General features: G+C 47.8%; 1 protein-coding gene across 1 annotated transcript; it reads right to left on the bottom strand.

Moving 5' to 3' along the window:
• Positions 1-285: 285 nt before the first annotated feature.
• Positions 286-2,140, bottom strand: prr18 (proline rich 18). The gene has a single exon (XM_078556873.1). The coding sequence runs from the start codon at positions 1,964-1,966 to the stop codon at positions 1,220-1,222; it is 747 nt and encodes a 248-aa protein (XP_078412999.1). The 5' UTR covers positions 1,967-2,140; the 3' UTR covers positions 286-1,219.
• Between the last annotated feature and the right edge of the window lie 14,349 nt (positions 2,141-16,489).

Genomic DNA, 16,489 nt, shown 5'->3' with positions numbered 1-16,489 from the left:
TTACAAATTATGTATTTATATAAACTCTACCACACAATTATTTTAAATGGTAATTGTTTCCCGAGAGATTTAAAAATATATATAAAGGCTTGCATCTATAAACCAGAATGTGATGCATGAAGGTGTACAGGGACTTAGTGTATATCAAAATTGTTTTCCGTACCAAAGTAGATTGAAAGAGTTCAGGCTGCATTCTAAGTGAACCACTAAATAATCAAATGTGATTTAAAGAATGCTTACACAGATTTCATTTGCAAATATTTATTGTAAAAATGACAGGAAAAGTTCAGGAATTAAGTTTATTAGGTATAGATTAAAAAGTATAAAACCTGCATCGTTTAAAGCAATGGTACATTATTTATTTTAAACATTCAAATTGTAAAGTAGCTTACTTTGATTTACTGTACACTTTGCATTTCAGTTGTACATGTTGCCAGCAACTAGTAAGTACAAATATAAAATCTCTCAGAAAGTCCACTGCTTTGGTAATTCCTCATTTCATTACAAGTTCATTGCCTGTGAGCGATCACACACTGACCCGCACTCAATTGGTTGGTTATTTCTTTTGACAGAAGCCACGAGAGTTTCATTTTTAATAAAACATATCAAGTTGGTAGATCATCTCGATCACACAGCTCTGAACTTGACACCATAGGAGCTTCAATGTCTACAGATTTTGTGAATGAGGGACAATTCCCCAGGAATTGGCAGCACTTCCATTTTTTGTCTTGGTTGTTATACAAACATCAAGCCTCTCCCCTCACTGTACCTGAGCCTCATTTTGTGCTTTAGTTTGCTAGGATTTATAGATCCTGAGTTTCTAACGATGGGGTTAATGGAAACAGTATTCACCAGCAACGCTCATCAGTTGTTTAGTCTGCACGAGCACGAGCAGCATTATTCTCACTGTTTTCAGTTAGCCAGTGGAAGTAGCAAAGGTGCTGGAGCCAGGGCAGCAAAACAGGACATGGCACCCACCCCACCCCAGGGCAGGGGATATCCTGGTCTCTGCCTCACTCTCTCCCTCCACCCCTCCCCAGGCCAGGGGATATCCTGGTCTCTGCCTCGCTCTCTCCCTCCACCCCACCCCAGGGCAGGGGGCAGCCCGGGTTCAGGCCCCCCCACCCCCCCTCAGGGCGGGGGAGGGGGCAGCCCGGGCTCTGCCCCCACCCACCCACCCATTCCCCGGGGCAGGGCGGGTGAGCCCGGGCTCTCCGGATTAACTGACCAGCCGGGGCAGCCTGGCCGCCGCCTCTACGCCCTGCAGCCACTCCATACACCTTCGCAGCAGCGCCGGGTCGGGTGGTCCATCTTCCTCCTCCTCATACTCCACATCGTCGTACTTGTGCTGATCGTTGAGCAGTGAGATCTTCACCAGGCTTCGGATATCGGCCGCCGGGGCCGAGCGGGCCTGCGGCGCCCCCGAGGCCGGCTGGAGCGGCTTGGTCGGCAGCTTGCTGCTGCTGCGAGTCGGGGCCGGGGCCTGGGCCGGGGCCGGGGCCTTTCCCCGCCCCTTCCCCTTCCCCAGCAGCTGCCGCTCCAGGCTGCGCCTCTGGATCACCTGCACGGCCTCGGGGGTCAGGCTGAGCGAGAAGCGCATCTCCTCCGTGTTGTCCATCAGGCTGGTCCGGGACGAGTTGTCGCTGCTCCTTCTGGCCGAGTCCCCGGAGCTGGAGGCCGGTCCGCTGTCATTCGAGCTGGCCAGAGGCCCGGGGCCTGCGGGTTGCGGCTGCGGCCGGCGGCCACCCAGCTTCAGCTTGGCCTCGGGCCACGAGTTGGATAAGCTGCTGCGAGGAGCGGCCTGGGAGCGGCCAGGGGGCCCGGCCGGCGGCGCTGGGCCTGCGGGTTGCCTGGTCCTCGGCCCCCGCGGGATCGCCTGCCGCCTCCCAGGGCAGCCCACGGCCGGCTGGATCGGAGGGAAAGGCACGGCGCTTCGGTATGTCCTCGCAGGGGCGCCCGTCTTCATCACCCCGGCTGCTCACAGGTGGACTGACTGGCCCGAGTGCAGCCGCCGCCGCCGGTTTTATACCGGGCGGGCCGCGCTGGGCCGGGCTGGGCAGGGCGTGTGCAGCGTCCCCGGTGACTCTCTTGTAAACTCAGTGCTCAGTCACGCCCGGATATGTTGACCTCCCCCTGGCCCTGAGCCCAGGCTGCAAACACCACTCGCTGCCAAGCTGCAAGAACACACCATAAATATCAAAGGGAGATCAATTAGTCTATTTCACAGCCTCACTACATCCTGTGTTTTAAATATCTTGGGATTCCTTACCTAACAGCACTGTGGGAGTACCTTTACAACATGAAATGCAGCAGTTCAAGGAGGTTCAAACACTCCTTCCAGGTGAAATACTAATTTACTTGTACTTTTAATTTAGTCCACTGTATTCGCTGCTCACAACGTGGTCTCCTCCACCTTGGAAGACCAAATGCTGACTGGGTGACCACTTTGGGCTCAGTACACAAGCATGACCCTGACCTTCTAGTTGCTTGACATTTCAATTCACCATCTTGTTCTCGTGTTCACATTTCTATCCCTGGCCTGCTTCAATATTTCAGTGAAGCCCAACAACAAGCTGGAAGAACAGCACCCCATCTTCCAATTAGGCACTTTACAGCCTTCTGGTCTCAACATTGACCTCAACAACTTCCTCTGTTTTGAATCCAACCACCACCCGCCCCCCCCAAAGTGCCAGTCTGTAGCTTGTTCTCATGTTTTTGCTTTCAGATTGAGCCGACCTTTAATCAGCTATTAACACCTACTCCAGAACAATGGTCTGTTTCTTTACAACTACCATTACCTTTGCCATTTGTTCCATGGTATCTTTGTCATTAATCTCCTCTGCTCTCAAACCTATTCCTGACCTTCCCTTTTGTTCCACCTGACCCTCCCCTCTTTTCCAACAGCATAAAAACCATCACATTTCTACCACTCTTCAGTTCCAAAAAAAGAGTCACATTGGACATTAACTCTGTTTCTCTCTCCACAGATGCTGCCAGACCTGCTGAGTTTTTCCAGTAATTTTTGTTTTAAATTTCCAGCATTTGCAGTATTTTGCTTTCATCAAAGTATTGTGGACTGTGTGGATGAAAGTGAAAGACTTCAAGAGGACATGGGCGGACACATGGCAGGTAAATTTTAGTGCAGAGAGATGATACATTTTGGTAGGAAGAATGAGGTAGACCATTATAAAATAAAAGACACAATTCTAAAGGTGGTGCAGGAGCAGAGGAACTTTGCGTATGTGTGCACAAATCATTGAAGGTAGTAGGCAGGTTGAGAAAGTGGCTATAAAGGCATACAGAATCCTGAGCATTATAAATAGAAACATAGGGCAGAATTTTCCCCCCGTTGGGGGGGAAGTTTAAGAGCGGGCGCGTGGAGGCGCGCCTCCAATCAGCACCCACAATCGGGGGCCGCCACCATTTTACATGACGTGATGTCCGCGCGGGTGGGGGTGGGGTGGGAGGGGATTCCCTGAGCCAAGAGTGCACTCTTTTGTGCATGCACATGAAAGAACACATTCATCTCCCTGGGGCTAAGTGCTGCCTCAGGGAGATCGGCTGTACAATAAAAAATGTGAAAAATAGAAGAAAAACATTTCCCCGACATGTCCCCTCATGTGACACTGTCACATGAGTTGGGACATGTCCATCAGTTTTAAATACAGTTTAATAAAATTTTTAAAAACCTACATGAAACCTCATCCCCCGCCGTGGATGAGTTTCATGCTTTTTCTAATGCCCACCAGGGTAACTTTAAGGTTGGATGGGTGGGTCCATTAATTAATTTAATGACTCTGTCAACGGCCTCAATTGGCCATTGACAGGTCAGCGGGTGCACAGCTAATTCTGCTGAGCCCCCACCGGCCTGAAAATTTAAATGGAGCACGGTGACGTCGGGAGTTCCGCCTGATGTCATCCTGCGTCATATTACGCGTTGGCGAGCGGGCCCCGCCCCCCCCACTTGCCGACCGGGAAATGCTGGCCATAGAGTACAAACAAGGAAGTTATAATGAACCTTTATAAACTCTGGTCCAGTTTCAACTGGAGCATTGTGTCCAATTCTGGGGACCACACTTTAGGAAGGATGTGAAGATTTTTGAGAGGGCGCAGAAAAGATTTACGAGAATGGTTTCGGGGAAGAGGGACTTGAGTTACAAGGATAGATTGGAGAAGCCCATGTTGTTCTTGTTAGTGAAGAGAAGCTTGAGAGGAAATTTGAAAGAAGTATTCAAAATCATGAGTAGTCTGGACAGAGTAGATCAGGAGAAACTGCACTTGTTGATGGAAGGGTCAAGAATGAGAGGAAACTGATTTAAAGTGATTGGCAAAAGAACCAGAGGTGACATGAGGAAAAACGTTTTATGCAGCTAGTGGTTAGGATCTGGAATGCACAGCTGGGTCAAAATCCTGGAACTCCCTCCCCAACAGCACTGTGGGTGTACCTACACCACATGGACTGCAGTGGTTCAAGAAGGCAGCTCACCACCACCTTCTCATGGGCAATTAGGGATGGGCAATAAATGCTGGCCTAGCCAGCAACACCCACATCCCATGAATGAATAAAAAAAAGTGTGATGGAGGCAGATTCAATTGCTTCTTTCCAAAGGGAATTTGATAAATACTTGAAGGGGGAAAAATAATTGCAGAGCTAAAGAAAAAGGAGGGGATTGGGACTTGCCAAGAGAGCCAGCACAGACACAATGGGCCAAATAGCATTCGCCTATGTTGCAACCATTCTATGATTCTATAAACGATGGAACAATTTTATTAATGTAAATAGAAGCAAGATCATACTTCAGTTTGCATCACTTTTATAAAACATTGAACTCATGATTTCGTTCCCTCTTGGGTGCAACTGAAGATGTTTCTTTCGCTGACTCTAACCGATAATACTAAAGTTCTGTACAAATCTCCAGGTATAACAGTAATGAACCAGGAATGATATGAGATCACCTCCATACAAACTGCAGTACAATGATGCAAGAACTGATGAGCTGAGATAATTCAAGATTTATCTTTGCCTAAGCGTGCAGCTATGAACCAACCCCACTGCCTCAGAAGTACTCTTGGGCTTTCCAGGTTCCACCCAGTTAACTGAGTTAACATATCTTAGCTGTGGATTGTTACTGGAAGAACTTCCTTATTGTGACTATGGTCAATAGAAAATTCATTTCAGGTGTGATCCCCTCATCAAAACTGTTCAGTTCTGCTGAAGGATCTACACCTGAAACATTAACTTTCTGTTCTTGCCACAGATATTGGCAGAGTTCTGAGTACTTGCAGCACTTTTTCATTTTGCCTCTGAAACCTCTGTTCAAAGTCTAGGATACATACATTGCAAGATCAAATCATGGGTTTATGCACTCTCATACATTGAATTTCCACATCAATGAGCATACTGTAGTTACTCATTCTATAAAAAAAGGCGTAGGTAAGTTACAATACCTTCAAACCCCATGTGGGAGTTGTGTTGAGGCTTGCATAACTGATGAAAACATTCTTCTGTTAGTAATGTAGTCAAAAATATGATATGGATCAAGGTCAAAGATTTGAGAATATTGTTTTTAATGCATGATTTTGAGCTATGTTAGTAAAAGATTTATGTGTTGATTCTGTACTTAAAACCAATGCACTGTAGATGGCCTTTGATGCATGTACGTTTTGTATGAATAGGAACATTTTCCTGATATATGTGGGTATTTACTTCTAATACTATTTCTCACTGGGAAACCAAGGTGTGGTGTTAAGACTTTTACATTTCTCAAATCAAGTTGTAGAATGACTACAGCATTACAGCAGTATGTAAAGACAGATCTTCACATTCTTACCTTGAATTTTCTGCTTGACAAAATAAAGCTGACTACAGCTAGAAATATGGTATTACGCACTCTTTAGTGTAGACATTTAACATTTTGTTGTAAACAATGAGCCTATTCAAGTAAAAATATTTTTGTCACTATATTTTGTTATGATCCCTGTGGGGGAACTGTTAACCAAAATAACAAATTTTACTGAATGACCCCCCGGCCCCCACCAAATTAAGAAATTATCAACAGGATTCCAATCTTCGTAGCTTTTACTTTAACATGAATCACACCCAATGCAAATTAAACATGAATCATGTTACAAATGTCCCTGGGCGAGGTCCCCCAATTTGTTAACTTCCCAAATGGGACTCCAATTTTGTTATGCTCCCGGGCGAGGAGGAATGAGCTGGCTTCCCTTCTTCACTCAACCACCTCAGTTGGTCGCAACAAGGTTAATTTAAAAGGGATCCCATCCCCAGTGGATACCTTTCCCCATCCAAATGTATTTTTTTTAGATGGAGCCAATTTAACCAGGCTTTCTTGAGTCAAAGAAAGAGTAAGTCTATTAGTTACTAAAAACCTGAGAAAAATAATAAAAATGCAACACACATTCACACAACTCAGAAACGAGGGGCAGAATTTTCCATTTGTTGAGCGGGTGCGCGCCTGACCTGAACAAGTGTAAAATGACGTTGGGCGAGCGTCCTGACATCATTGCGCACTCACGTGATATTTTGCTTGGTGGGCACACGGAGTCGGAGCAACGCCCGCCATTAATTAAGAGACCAATTAAGGCCCTTGACAACCCAATTGGTGGCGATTTAACATTGCCCGTGTGATTTTTCGCTCAATTTGCCCACAATTTGCATAATCTCATCCACGGGTGGGATAAGAAGGGTCAGCAGCATTGTCAATGTGAGTGTCATGAAGTTATTAATGTTTATAATATTTTGGAAAGTATTTTTCTTTTAAAATAGAGGTTTAGTCTGCGGGTGTGTCTTAATTGGATTAAAGCCAGCTAGTCTGGGTGCTTTGATATGTACTAGTTCTGATATGTAAGAGAGATAGCGAGCATTTGCATTTTTTGAATAGAGCATTCAAGAAGTGGGGTGAAAACTGACACCTTTCTAGCAGCTACCAAGCTACCAATATTATTAATAAAATTGGTACTATGAAAGGGGTTTTAGTGTTAGGGAGGTTTAGTTCAGAGGTTGTTGATACAATGAGAATTAACTTTCAATGACGCTGGTAGATAGAACTTCAGTAGTTTTCAGGTGTGCAGAGCGGAGGCTATGTGAGATCAAAAGGCAGCTGTAAGCCTCCAACTGTCTCCACAGCAACCAAAATGAAAGAACCTCATTTTGAATTTATAAGGTGAAAATTCTTTGCCTGTTGTTTGGTTTAGTCTATGGGTTGCTGTTACCTTACTGGAAATTAGTTTGGGAATTTGTTAAAAGTTATGAAAATAGTAATTTGTAGCCATGTGTATATATATTTTAACCTGTGTAAATTAATAAAATGTTTCCTTTAGTTTAATGTAAAACCTCAAGAACTGGTGGTCTGATTCCTGCATTTAGAGTCGCATCTCAAACATAACACTTAAGGCTGAATCTTGACTATGTCGGGTGGGCTGGGCGGGGGCAGGCGTGAAGCTGATTGCCGCCTGCGATTGGCTGCGCGCCGCCATTTTACACGGGCAGTCCAATTAAGGCCCGCCCAGCGTAATACACGTTCCGTAACGTTCAGCATTACTTGTGCGGGCAGGGGGAGGAGGGAGAGTCGGGGCCTGCGCGCGAAAGAGCGCAGCAATCTCCTTGAAGCACAGAGCTGCCTCAGGGAGATTAAGTTGACAATTAAACTTTTTTAATAAAGGAAGTAAAAAAAATTTAAACATGTCCCATCATGTGACAGTGTCAATGAGCTGGGACATGTTTGTGATTTTGCAAAATTTAATGAATTATTTTATACAAGCTTCAGGAAACTTCATCCCGCCTGTGGATGAGGTTTCCTGGAAAATGCGAAGGCTGCTTGGGCTCTTCGCCTGCCAACCTTAAGGTTGGATGGGCAGCATGGTTAACAACTTTAATTGCTTTTTTAATAGCCTTAGTAGGCTGTTGACAGTTTGGCTGGTGCGCAGCTGCTTCCGGCACACGCCCACCGAATGAAATATTGAAATGACGCGCAATGATGTCGGGACGCACGCCTGATATCATCGCACGTCATTTTACGCGTCGGTGTGTCGGGCCCGCCCCCGCATGCCAATGGTAAATACTCTGCCCTTAACATTATAGGTTATGACAGTTGTTTAAAGTTTCCCTCTGGGATTTTTAAATAACTCCGCTTTACCAACTGCATAGGTCATAACAGTGAGCAGTGAGGAATTTTGGAGATAATTTGCTGCTGGTGGCTTATTGGTACTTGTCAGCTTAATCTCTGATCGGGGCTTCATGCTTAGCATTTCCAGGCTTCATTTCTGGACTCATTGGTGTCTTCCAGGCCCCCTGAGGATTCTGACCCTTCCAGGTATCAGACCCTTACCCTGGTATTGGGATTGTGCTCTCCGCTGGTGGCACCTCCTCTCAGGAGGAACAGAGGGGCAGGAGGGAGAGGAGGCCAGGTGTCTCCATGGGAGGGACCTGTGGGACAAGAGGCACAGGCACAAGGGGCTCAGGGCCAGCAGGTAGTCCAAGGCGGAAGGGGCTGCAGAAGATGTCACTATCCTGCTGCCAGGGTTTACAGGCAGCGATGCAGCTCCTCAATATGTCCAAGGTGCAATGCTGAAAGAGAATCCACCTGCCCAGGGAGACCGTGTCCTCCATCTGTCAGATGATTGGGCCTAAGATCAGCTCCAACTGCGTGGGTGGAAACCCCATGCCAGTGGCTCTGAAGGTCACAGTGGCCCTCAACTTCTATGCCTCCGGCTCTTTTCAGGGGTCACTGGGAGATCTTTGTGGAGTCTACCAATCATCTGTCCACAGTTGCATCAAGCTGGTGACTGATGCTCTGTTCAGGTGGGTATTGACTTTCGTTCATTTCCATACGGACGAGGCCAGCCAGACAGAGTGAGCCAGAGGCTTCGCGGCCATTGCTGGCTTCCCCCGCGTCCAGGGTGCAATAGACTGCACACATATGGCCATCAAGGCGCCAGCAGGTGAGCCCGGTGCCTTCATCAACAGGAAGGGCTTCCACTCCATGAACATGCAGATAGTGTGTGACCACAAGATGCAGATTCTGCAAGTCTGTGCAAGGTACCCAGGCAGCTCCCATGACGCATACATCCTGAGACATTCCCAGGTGCCGGGGCTCTTCAGTGCTCCAGCCCGACTGGATGGATGGCTGCTGGGTGACAAAGGCTATCCCCTCAGACGGTGGCTTTTGATGCCTCTCCGCCACCCAAGAACAGAGGCAGAGCAGCGGTACAACAGGAGCCACGCCTCCACAAGAGCAGTGGTAGAGAGAACCATAGGTCTTTTCAAGATGCAATTCCAATGCCTGGACCGTTCAGGGGGTGCATTGCAATACCCCCCAGAGCGGGTGTCACTGATAGTAGTTGCATGCTGCACTCTGCACAATCTGGCACTGGCAAGGGAGCACCCACTGGAGGAAGAGGATGTTGTCGCAATTGCACAGGCCCCAGATGATGAATCCAGTAGTGAGTCAGAAGGGGAGCACGATGAGGAGAACGCTGAGCGGAAGGGGGTAGACCTCAGTAACCTCCAGGGGAGGCAGGGACACCAGGGACACCTTGATCCAATGCTCCTTCAGCTAAGCTGCCAAATAAGAACTACCACCTCATGCCTGGGCTGCCCCCTCCATCCTGGATCGCAGATGCTGGATCCTGGATCCTTTCCTTGGCCCCCAAGATAAACTCAGTGCTTGTGCAATAAAGTTTCGAGCCACCCACATCCAGCATTACATACTGGCCTACCCTGTACCTACAAAACAAATGAAGCACGCTCAGGCCAATAACACAAAAGCAAATGTTATTTAATGTTGGAACTCACATAGTATTGAACGGAACAATATCGGTGGTGTTGGTCACACCATTAAAAAAAGAAAAACAAAATAGGGGAACAAAAGATCATCCGTGACCAATCCCTCTTGTGCTTAAAGTGCTTTAAACTTATGTTTGAAGGTGCTATGTCAAGGGTACCCCCCCCTCGCTGGCACCAGCATTGGAGGCAGCCTGCTGACCCTGGTGTCTTACTGGCCTTGATGACCTTGGTGGGCATCCTGTGGCCAGTGGAGCCCATGCTGGCCCCGCCTGGGAGGGAGCGGTCAGTGCCATGACTGGCATCTCCCCAGTCATCGCAGCCTCATCAGGTGCGATGGTCACAAGCGGAGGGGTGGAGGAGCTGCTGCCGTCATCCAAAGCGCCCTGACAGGAGCCTGCAAAGATGACAGGCAGCTCGTGCACCAATGTGAGGTCGCTGTGGATCTCCCTGCTCATCATTGGTGGACTGCTAACCCAAGCTGGGATACTGGGTGCCCCATCCATCTCATACATGGACATGACCGGCTGAGGTCAGTGCCTGGGGGAGGGCTTGCAGGTCCGAGCACAACCCCAGGAACCCCAGATTCTGTTCCTGGAGCAGCCTGTCCATGAGAGTCACCACTATCTCCATGGAGGAGGTAGTGCGCTCGGCGATGAGAGTCAACGCAGTGCTCACGCTCCACAGGGACCCCTCCACAATGGAGACAATGGCACACATACCCTGTGGGATCTCTGCCAGATCCTCCTGCGCACCCTGCTGGACATCCAGCATCTGCTGCCTAATGGACGACTCCAGAGGCTCATCATCTGCCTTCGACTGAGCATCGTCCTGGTCTCCAGCAGTCTTCTAACTGCCGGTGCCCTGGGCACTCTCTGCCTCTGCCTGCACCTCAAGCAAGTATGAAGTTTCCTCATCAATGTGCACCGAGATACAAGCTGCTAAACTAATGCCCACTGAGGTGCTGGCATCTGCGCTGGCACCTGTTGCAGAGAGTGGATGTGACACAGGTGCTTAGGGAACATGGTGGTCCGGAGTCAGGAGTGGCCCTTCAGGGTCCTGAGAGCGAACTCCTGCTGGTGAACCTAAAAGGGAGAAGAAGGACATGTCATTAGCTAAAGTCATCACTCTGTCACTGTGCATGCCAGGCACCCTGGTGAGACAATGGAAATCTGCATCATGGTGCCCTCATCTTTCAATGATCAATGGGGACTCGAGGTTCAAGGCTCACATCAATGAAGAGACTGCACCAGAATGGTTGCACAAGCCAAAATTCTCACCTCAGCGCATGGCACTCTTACCTTCGTCTGACACCCCAGCCTCACTGCGGCTGCTTGACCGAGGTGCATGGCACCTCTCGAGCTCCAAGGCCTCCTGCTTGTATCTGGAGAGGATGAGAAGGTGTGGGGGTCCTCCGCCAGCCCGCGACCTCTGAATATTGTTATGGGATGTCTTCTCCTGAAAGGGCAGAGGAGCATTGATTAGCCCGCTCTCTACCTGCAGCGCCATTGCAGCCTGGCCAACTCCACCTGAGGAACACCTTGCAGGGCACATCCGAGTCGTGGCCCTCGAGCCGCAAGGCACTCAGTCAAAGCAGCCAGGGTTCGGCCTCTTGGCCAGCTCCAGCGTGATTAACAGTTGGCTGTCAGACACTAACACCCATGAGCTCTCCGGGGGGATGGCCAGATCAAAACAATTCAACACAACTGACTCATGCCAACACGGTACTCACCCGTCCTGAGCGCAGCAGGTCATTGAAGCGTTTCCGGCACTGCACCCAGGTGCGCTGCACCACATTGTGGCTGCTCACCCAGGCCGCCACCTCCTGCCATGCCCTCTTTGTGAGGTGCAGTCGCCTCCTCCTCCCATCTCTGGGGACAAGGGTGTCTATTCTGCCCTCCAGGAGGGCAGTAAGGCACTTATCGGAATAACGGGGAGCCGAGTGCCCGGCCGAGTGCCCATCCAATCTCACCTCCTGCCTGGTCTCTGCATCCTCATTTGCAGTCATGTTGCTGCTGCAACGCCAACGTGGGCAGCCTCCCTGGGGCTGCCTGCGCTGTTTTTGAACTGGCTGCCGGGTCGGCCATTGGACTTGGTGGACAACAGACCCCCACCCGCCCCCTCTCAGAGGTTCTCCACCGCCGGTCACACTGGGCAGGCCTTAATAGGCCCACCAGCGTGAAATTGCGGTCCAGCCTCGATTGCCGATGGCTGTCAGCTTCCAGAATGCCCCTGCCCACCCCCGCTGAGCCCGTCCAACGAGGCAAAATTCTGCCCGAGAAGCTAAGAGTCCAAATAAAAGTTTTAATAAAGATGCAAATTAGTTTTTGGCTTGTCTATGAGGCATAGATGGTGAAACATTGTGGTTGTTAAGTTGGGTGATTCTAGTAGAGCTGACTTTGGTATTTGGTTTGGAGACACTTGGTTCTGCAGGTTGGCTGAAGAAGCTGTCCCATTTCTTTTGTGATTGTGGCTTTGCTGAGCTTTGCCTCCAGCAACACAAAGAGAGAGAGAGAGAGAGAGAGGGAGAGATCTTCACCTGCGATTGCAGAGGTGACTAGTTGGTCTTCTTGTGCTGTCTCACACACAGCACACTAGCACTGTTCTGTAGCTAGCTTTTTAACCCATTTTTCCCTGTGTTCGTATAAGGGGGAAAAAAAACACGTCTTGCACCCAGAGTCTGTTTTCTTTGATTTCCGGCCATCTTACACATTTGGGGATATGAATCACCAGGAGATGGATTTAAGATGACTACTGAGATGTGGTAATCAGTCTTTTATCTCTGCAACCATAAGAGATTAATGTTCAGTCTTTTGCATCTTTTCTAACTCCCTTTTAAGTGTTTCTGGAGGAAGAAGGCCTTGACAGCTTTTCAGGTGCAACATTTCATGTTCTGTCAGGACAGGTCTGTCAGTATAATCCACATAGGAATTTTTCCAGAAAGTGGTCACTTTACGTTATCAGCCATCTTTTGGTCAGTGTCCTTTCTTGTATTACTTTAAAAATGCACACATCTTCCTTAAAAAGTTCAATATGCCCGTAAGTAATTCGTGACTGTGATCGGCTTTTCATGGCAATTAACAGGCAAATGATACTTCAAATAAAAAGGTAAATTTCACTTGAAATAGTCAATACAACAAAAATATGTCTTACGCAACCACAAGCACCCACATCACTCCCCTAACAAATGTGGCACTGCTGAAAAAAGAGACATGCTGTCTAAGCTTTTTGCCTTACACCCATCAGGATAGATCGCAAGATTATCAACGGTAAAAGAAACAACAATTTATACTGCATGAGAAGAGAGTGCTGATTGGTTGGCAAGTGGACTCTGATTGGTGGAGGTGTTGCCATGGAGAATGAAGCAGGGAATGTTTAATAGCCAAGCCTTTGTTCATTTCAAACCAAGCAGGTTGACACTAATTGGCCAAGGCATTGCCATGGGAATGAATCATGGAATGGCTGTCCCCCAAGCTTTTGTTTAGTTGTAAAAGGCACAATACCTGGACATGCTCCTTCTACCTGCAAAGGATAGGGTCCTGTGTGTGAATATATGTGGCTTCTAGCATGTGTAAATGAGCCAAGCTGTGAACCTGACATCTTAAATTGGTTTTCAGTGTAGTTCTTAGCACAATCAGGATTGTTTAGAAAGAATTGTCCAATCACAGAATCACATTTAATGTTGGACAATATGTTTTGAGTTTTGCAAGCATGGCTAGTTGGATACAGTCAGTACTTTGCCTGTTGTGAACAGCCAAAGGTATGTGATATTGAAAGCACTAACATACAGCCCCTGCTTGCAAAACTCAAAACATAGTCAAATTAAATGTGGCACTACATAACTATCATGAAAATCAGGTCAGGAGTCCTATCTGATAACAGCTTTCACCTTTGATTTTCACAGGTATGGTTATTATCAACAAGACACACATCTATGAACCTCCTCTCTCTCTTAAGCCATGACAGTCCTGATGGTGTAGATTTCCAAAGTTCTTTTACAACCAACCATTAATACCCCATTTCCTGGTTTGGCAACTTCTGGGAAAACACCCAACTCTTTACTGTCGCTGAGCTATTCACACTTTTTAGCCAGCTTACACAGTGCCTCCAAGAACTCCTGTCTCCTTTACTGTCAAACAGAAAAACTGACCTCTTCCTGAGCGTGATTTGCTTCTTCTCCTCAAAACAATTCTCCGTGTTTCCCCTTCTGTCTACTTTCTCTTTGTGTCTACATCTTCACACTCCAGCTCCTCTGCTTGTAGCTCTCCTTTGTGTCTGTCAATCATTTGGAAGCTTTCTTAACTTCTTTCTTGTTGGTACTGCTTCCAGGTCAATGGCCACCAGGTTAAAAGCAAAAAACTGCGGATGCTGGAAATCCAAAACAAAAACAGAAACAGAAATACCTGGAAAAACTCAGCAGGTCTGGCAGCATTGGCGGAGATGAGCACAGTTGACGTTTCGAGTCCTCATGACCCTTCAACAGAACTAAGTAAAAATAGGAAAGGGGTGAAATATAAGCTGGTTTAAGGTTGGTGGGTGGGGGGGGGATTGTTGGGACAAGCAAGCAGTGATAGGAGGAGATAACCAAAAGATGTCACAGACAAAAGAACAAAAGGGTGTTGAAGGTGGTGATATTATCTAAAAGAATGTGCTAATTAAGAGTGGAGAGCAAGACAAGCAAGGTACAGATAGCTCTAGTGGGGGTGGGGTGAAATAAGACTAAAAGGGCATAAAAGGTATAGATAAATAATGGGTGAAATACATTTAAAAATAATGGAAATAGGTGGGAAAAGAAAAATCTATATAAATTATTGGAAAAAACAAAAAGGAGGGGGAAGAAACGGAAAGGGGGTGGGGATGGAGGAGGGAGTTCAAGATCTAAAATTGTTGAACTCAATATTCAGTCCGGAAGGCTGTAAAGTGCCTAGTTGGAAGATAAGGTGCTGTTCCTCCAGTTTGCATTGAGCTTCACTGGAACAATGCAGCAAGCCAAGGACAGACGTGAGCAAGAGAGCAGGGTGGAGTGTTAACATGGCAAGCGACAGGGAGGTCTGGGTAATGCTTGCGGACAGACCGAAGGTGTTCTGCAAAGTGGTCACCCAGTCTGCGTTTGGTCTCTCCAATGTAGAGGAAACCGCATTGGGAGCAACGACTGCAGTAGACTAAGTTGAGGGAAGTGCAAGTGAAATGCTGCTTCACTTGAAAGGAGTGTTTGGGCCCTTGGACGGAGAGGAGAGAGGAAGTCAAGGGGCAGGTGTTGCATATTCTGCGTTTGCATGGGGAGGTGCCGTGGGAGGGGGTTGAGGAGTAGGGGGTGATGGAGGAGTGGACCAGGGTGTCCCGGAGGGAATGATCCCTGCGGAATGCCTCCGGGGGGGGGTGAAGGGAAGATGTGTTTGGTGGTGGCATCATGCTGGAGTTGGCGGAAATGGCGGAGGATGATCCTTTGAATGCGGAGGCTGGTGGGGTGATAAGTGAGGACAAGGGGGACCCTATCATGTTTCTGGGAGGGAGGAGAAGGCGTGAGGGCGGATGCGCGGGAGATGGGCCGGACACGGTTGAGGGCCCTGTCAACTACTGTGGTGGAAAACTTCGGTTAAGGAAGAAGGAGGACATGTTAGAGGAACTGTTTTTGAAGGTAGCATCATCAGAACAGATGCGACGGAGGTGAAGGAACTGAGTGAATGGGATGGAGTCCTTACAGGAAGCGGGGTGTGAGGAGCTGTAGTCAAGATAGCTGTGGGAGTCGGTAGGCTTGTAATGGATATTGGTGGACAGTCTATCACCAGAAATTGAGACAGAGAAGTCAAGGAAGGGAAGGGAAGTGTCAGAGATGGACCATGTGAAAATGATGGAGGGGTGGAGATTGGAAGCAAAATTAATAAATTTTTCCAGGTCCCGACGAGAGCATGAAGCAGCACCGAAGTAATCATTGTTGTACCGGAGAAAGAGTTGTGGGAGGGGGCCGGAGTAGGACTGGAACAAGGAATGTTCCACATACCCCATAAAGAGACAGGCATAGCTGGGGCCCATGTGGGTACCCATAGCCATACCTTTTATTTGGAGGAAGTGAGAGGAGTTAAAGGAGAAATTGTTCAGTGTGAGAACAAGTTCAGCCAGACGGAGGAGAGTAGTGGTGGGTGGAGATTGTTTGGGTCTCTGTTCGAGGAAGAAGCAGAGAGCCCTCAGACCATCCTGGTGGGGGATGGAGGTGTAGAGGGATTGGACGTCCATGGTGAAGAGGAGGCGGTCGGGGCCAGGGAACTGGAAATTTTTGATGTGACATAAGGTGTCAGAGGAATCACGGATGTAGGTGGGAAGAGACTGGACAAGGGGAGAGAGAAGGGAGTCAAGATAGTGAGAAATGAGTTCCGTGGGGCAGGAACAGGCTGACACGATCGCCACCAGGTTACATGGACTAGTATTTCTTACTATGGAAGAAAATTACAACTGGTCCTTTGCAATCTGTGCAAACTCTTAAAAGTCCTTTTCAAACATTCTTAAAAACAGACCTTTTAAAGAAATTACACATTTTCCTTACTGTATTCCTTCCAGGTCAAAGGTTATCAAACTCTACATTGGAAAATATATAATGTTATGATATGGCAGGTGATATTTGCTAGGCTGACCAAATCTACAAAGGAAACTTGGTCACACTATCAACGATTTTACAATTTGTATTTATTA

Source organism: Cetorhinus maximus, chromosome 14 (assembly GCF_964194155.1).
Source record: "Cetorhinus maximus chromosome 14, sCetMax3.hap1.1, whole genome shotgun sequence".
Lineage (NCBI taxonomy): Eukaryota > Metazoa > Chordata > Chondrichthyes > Lamniformes > Cetorhinidae > Cetorhinus > Cetorhinus maximus.
The sequence above is the reverse complement of the archived record's forward strand: the minus strand, read 5'-3'. Positions and strand labels throughout refer to the sequence as shown.

Bases quoted from the DNA above. Each gene is read 5' to 3' on its own strand.
- prr18 (XM_078556873.1), bottom strand. From the start codon at position 1,966: ATGAAGACGGGCGCCCCTGCGAGGACATACCGAAGCGCCGTGCCTTTC.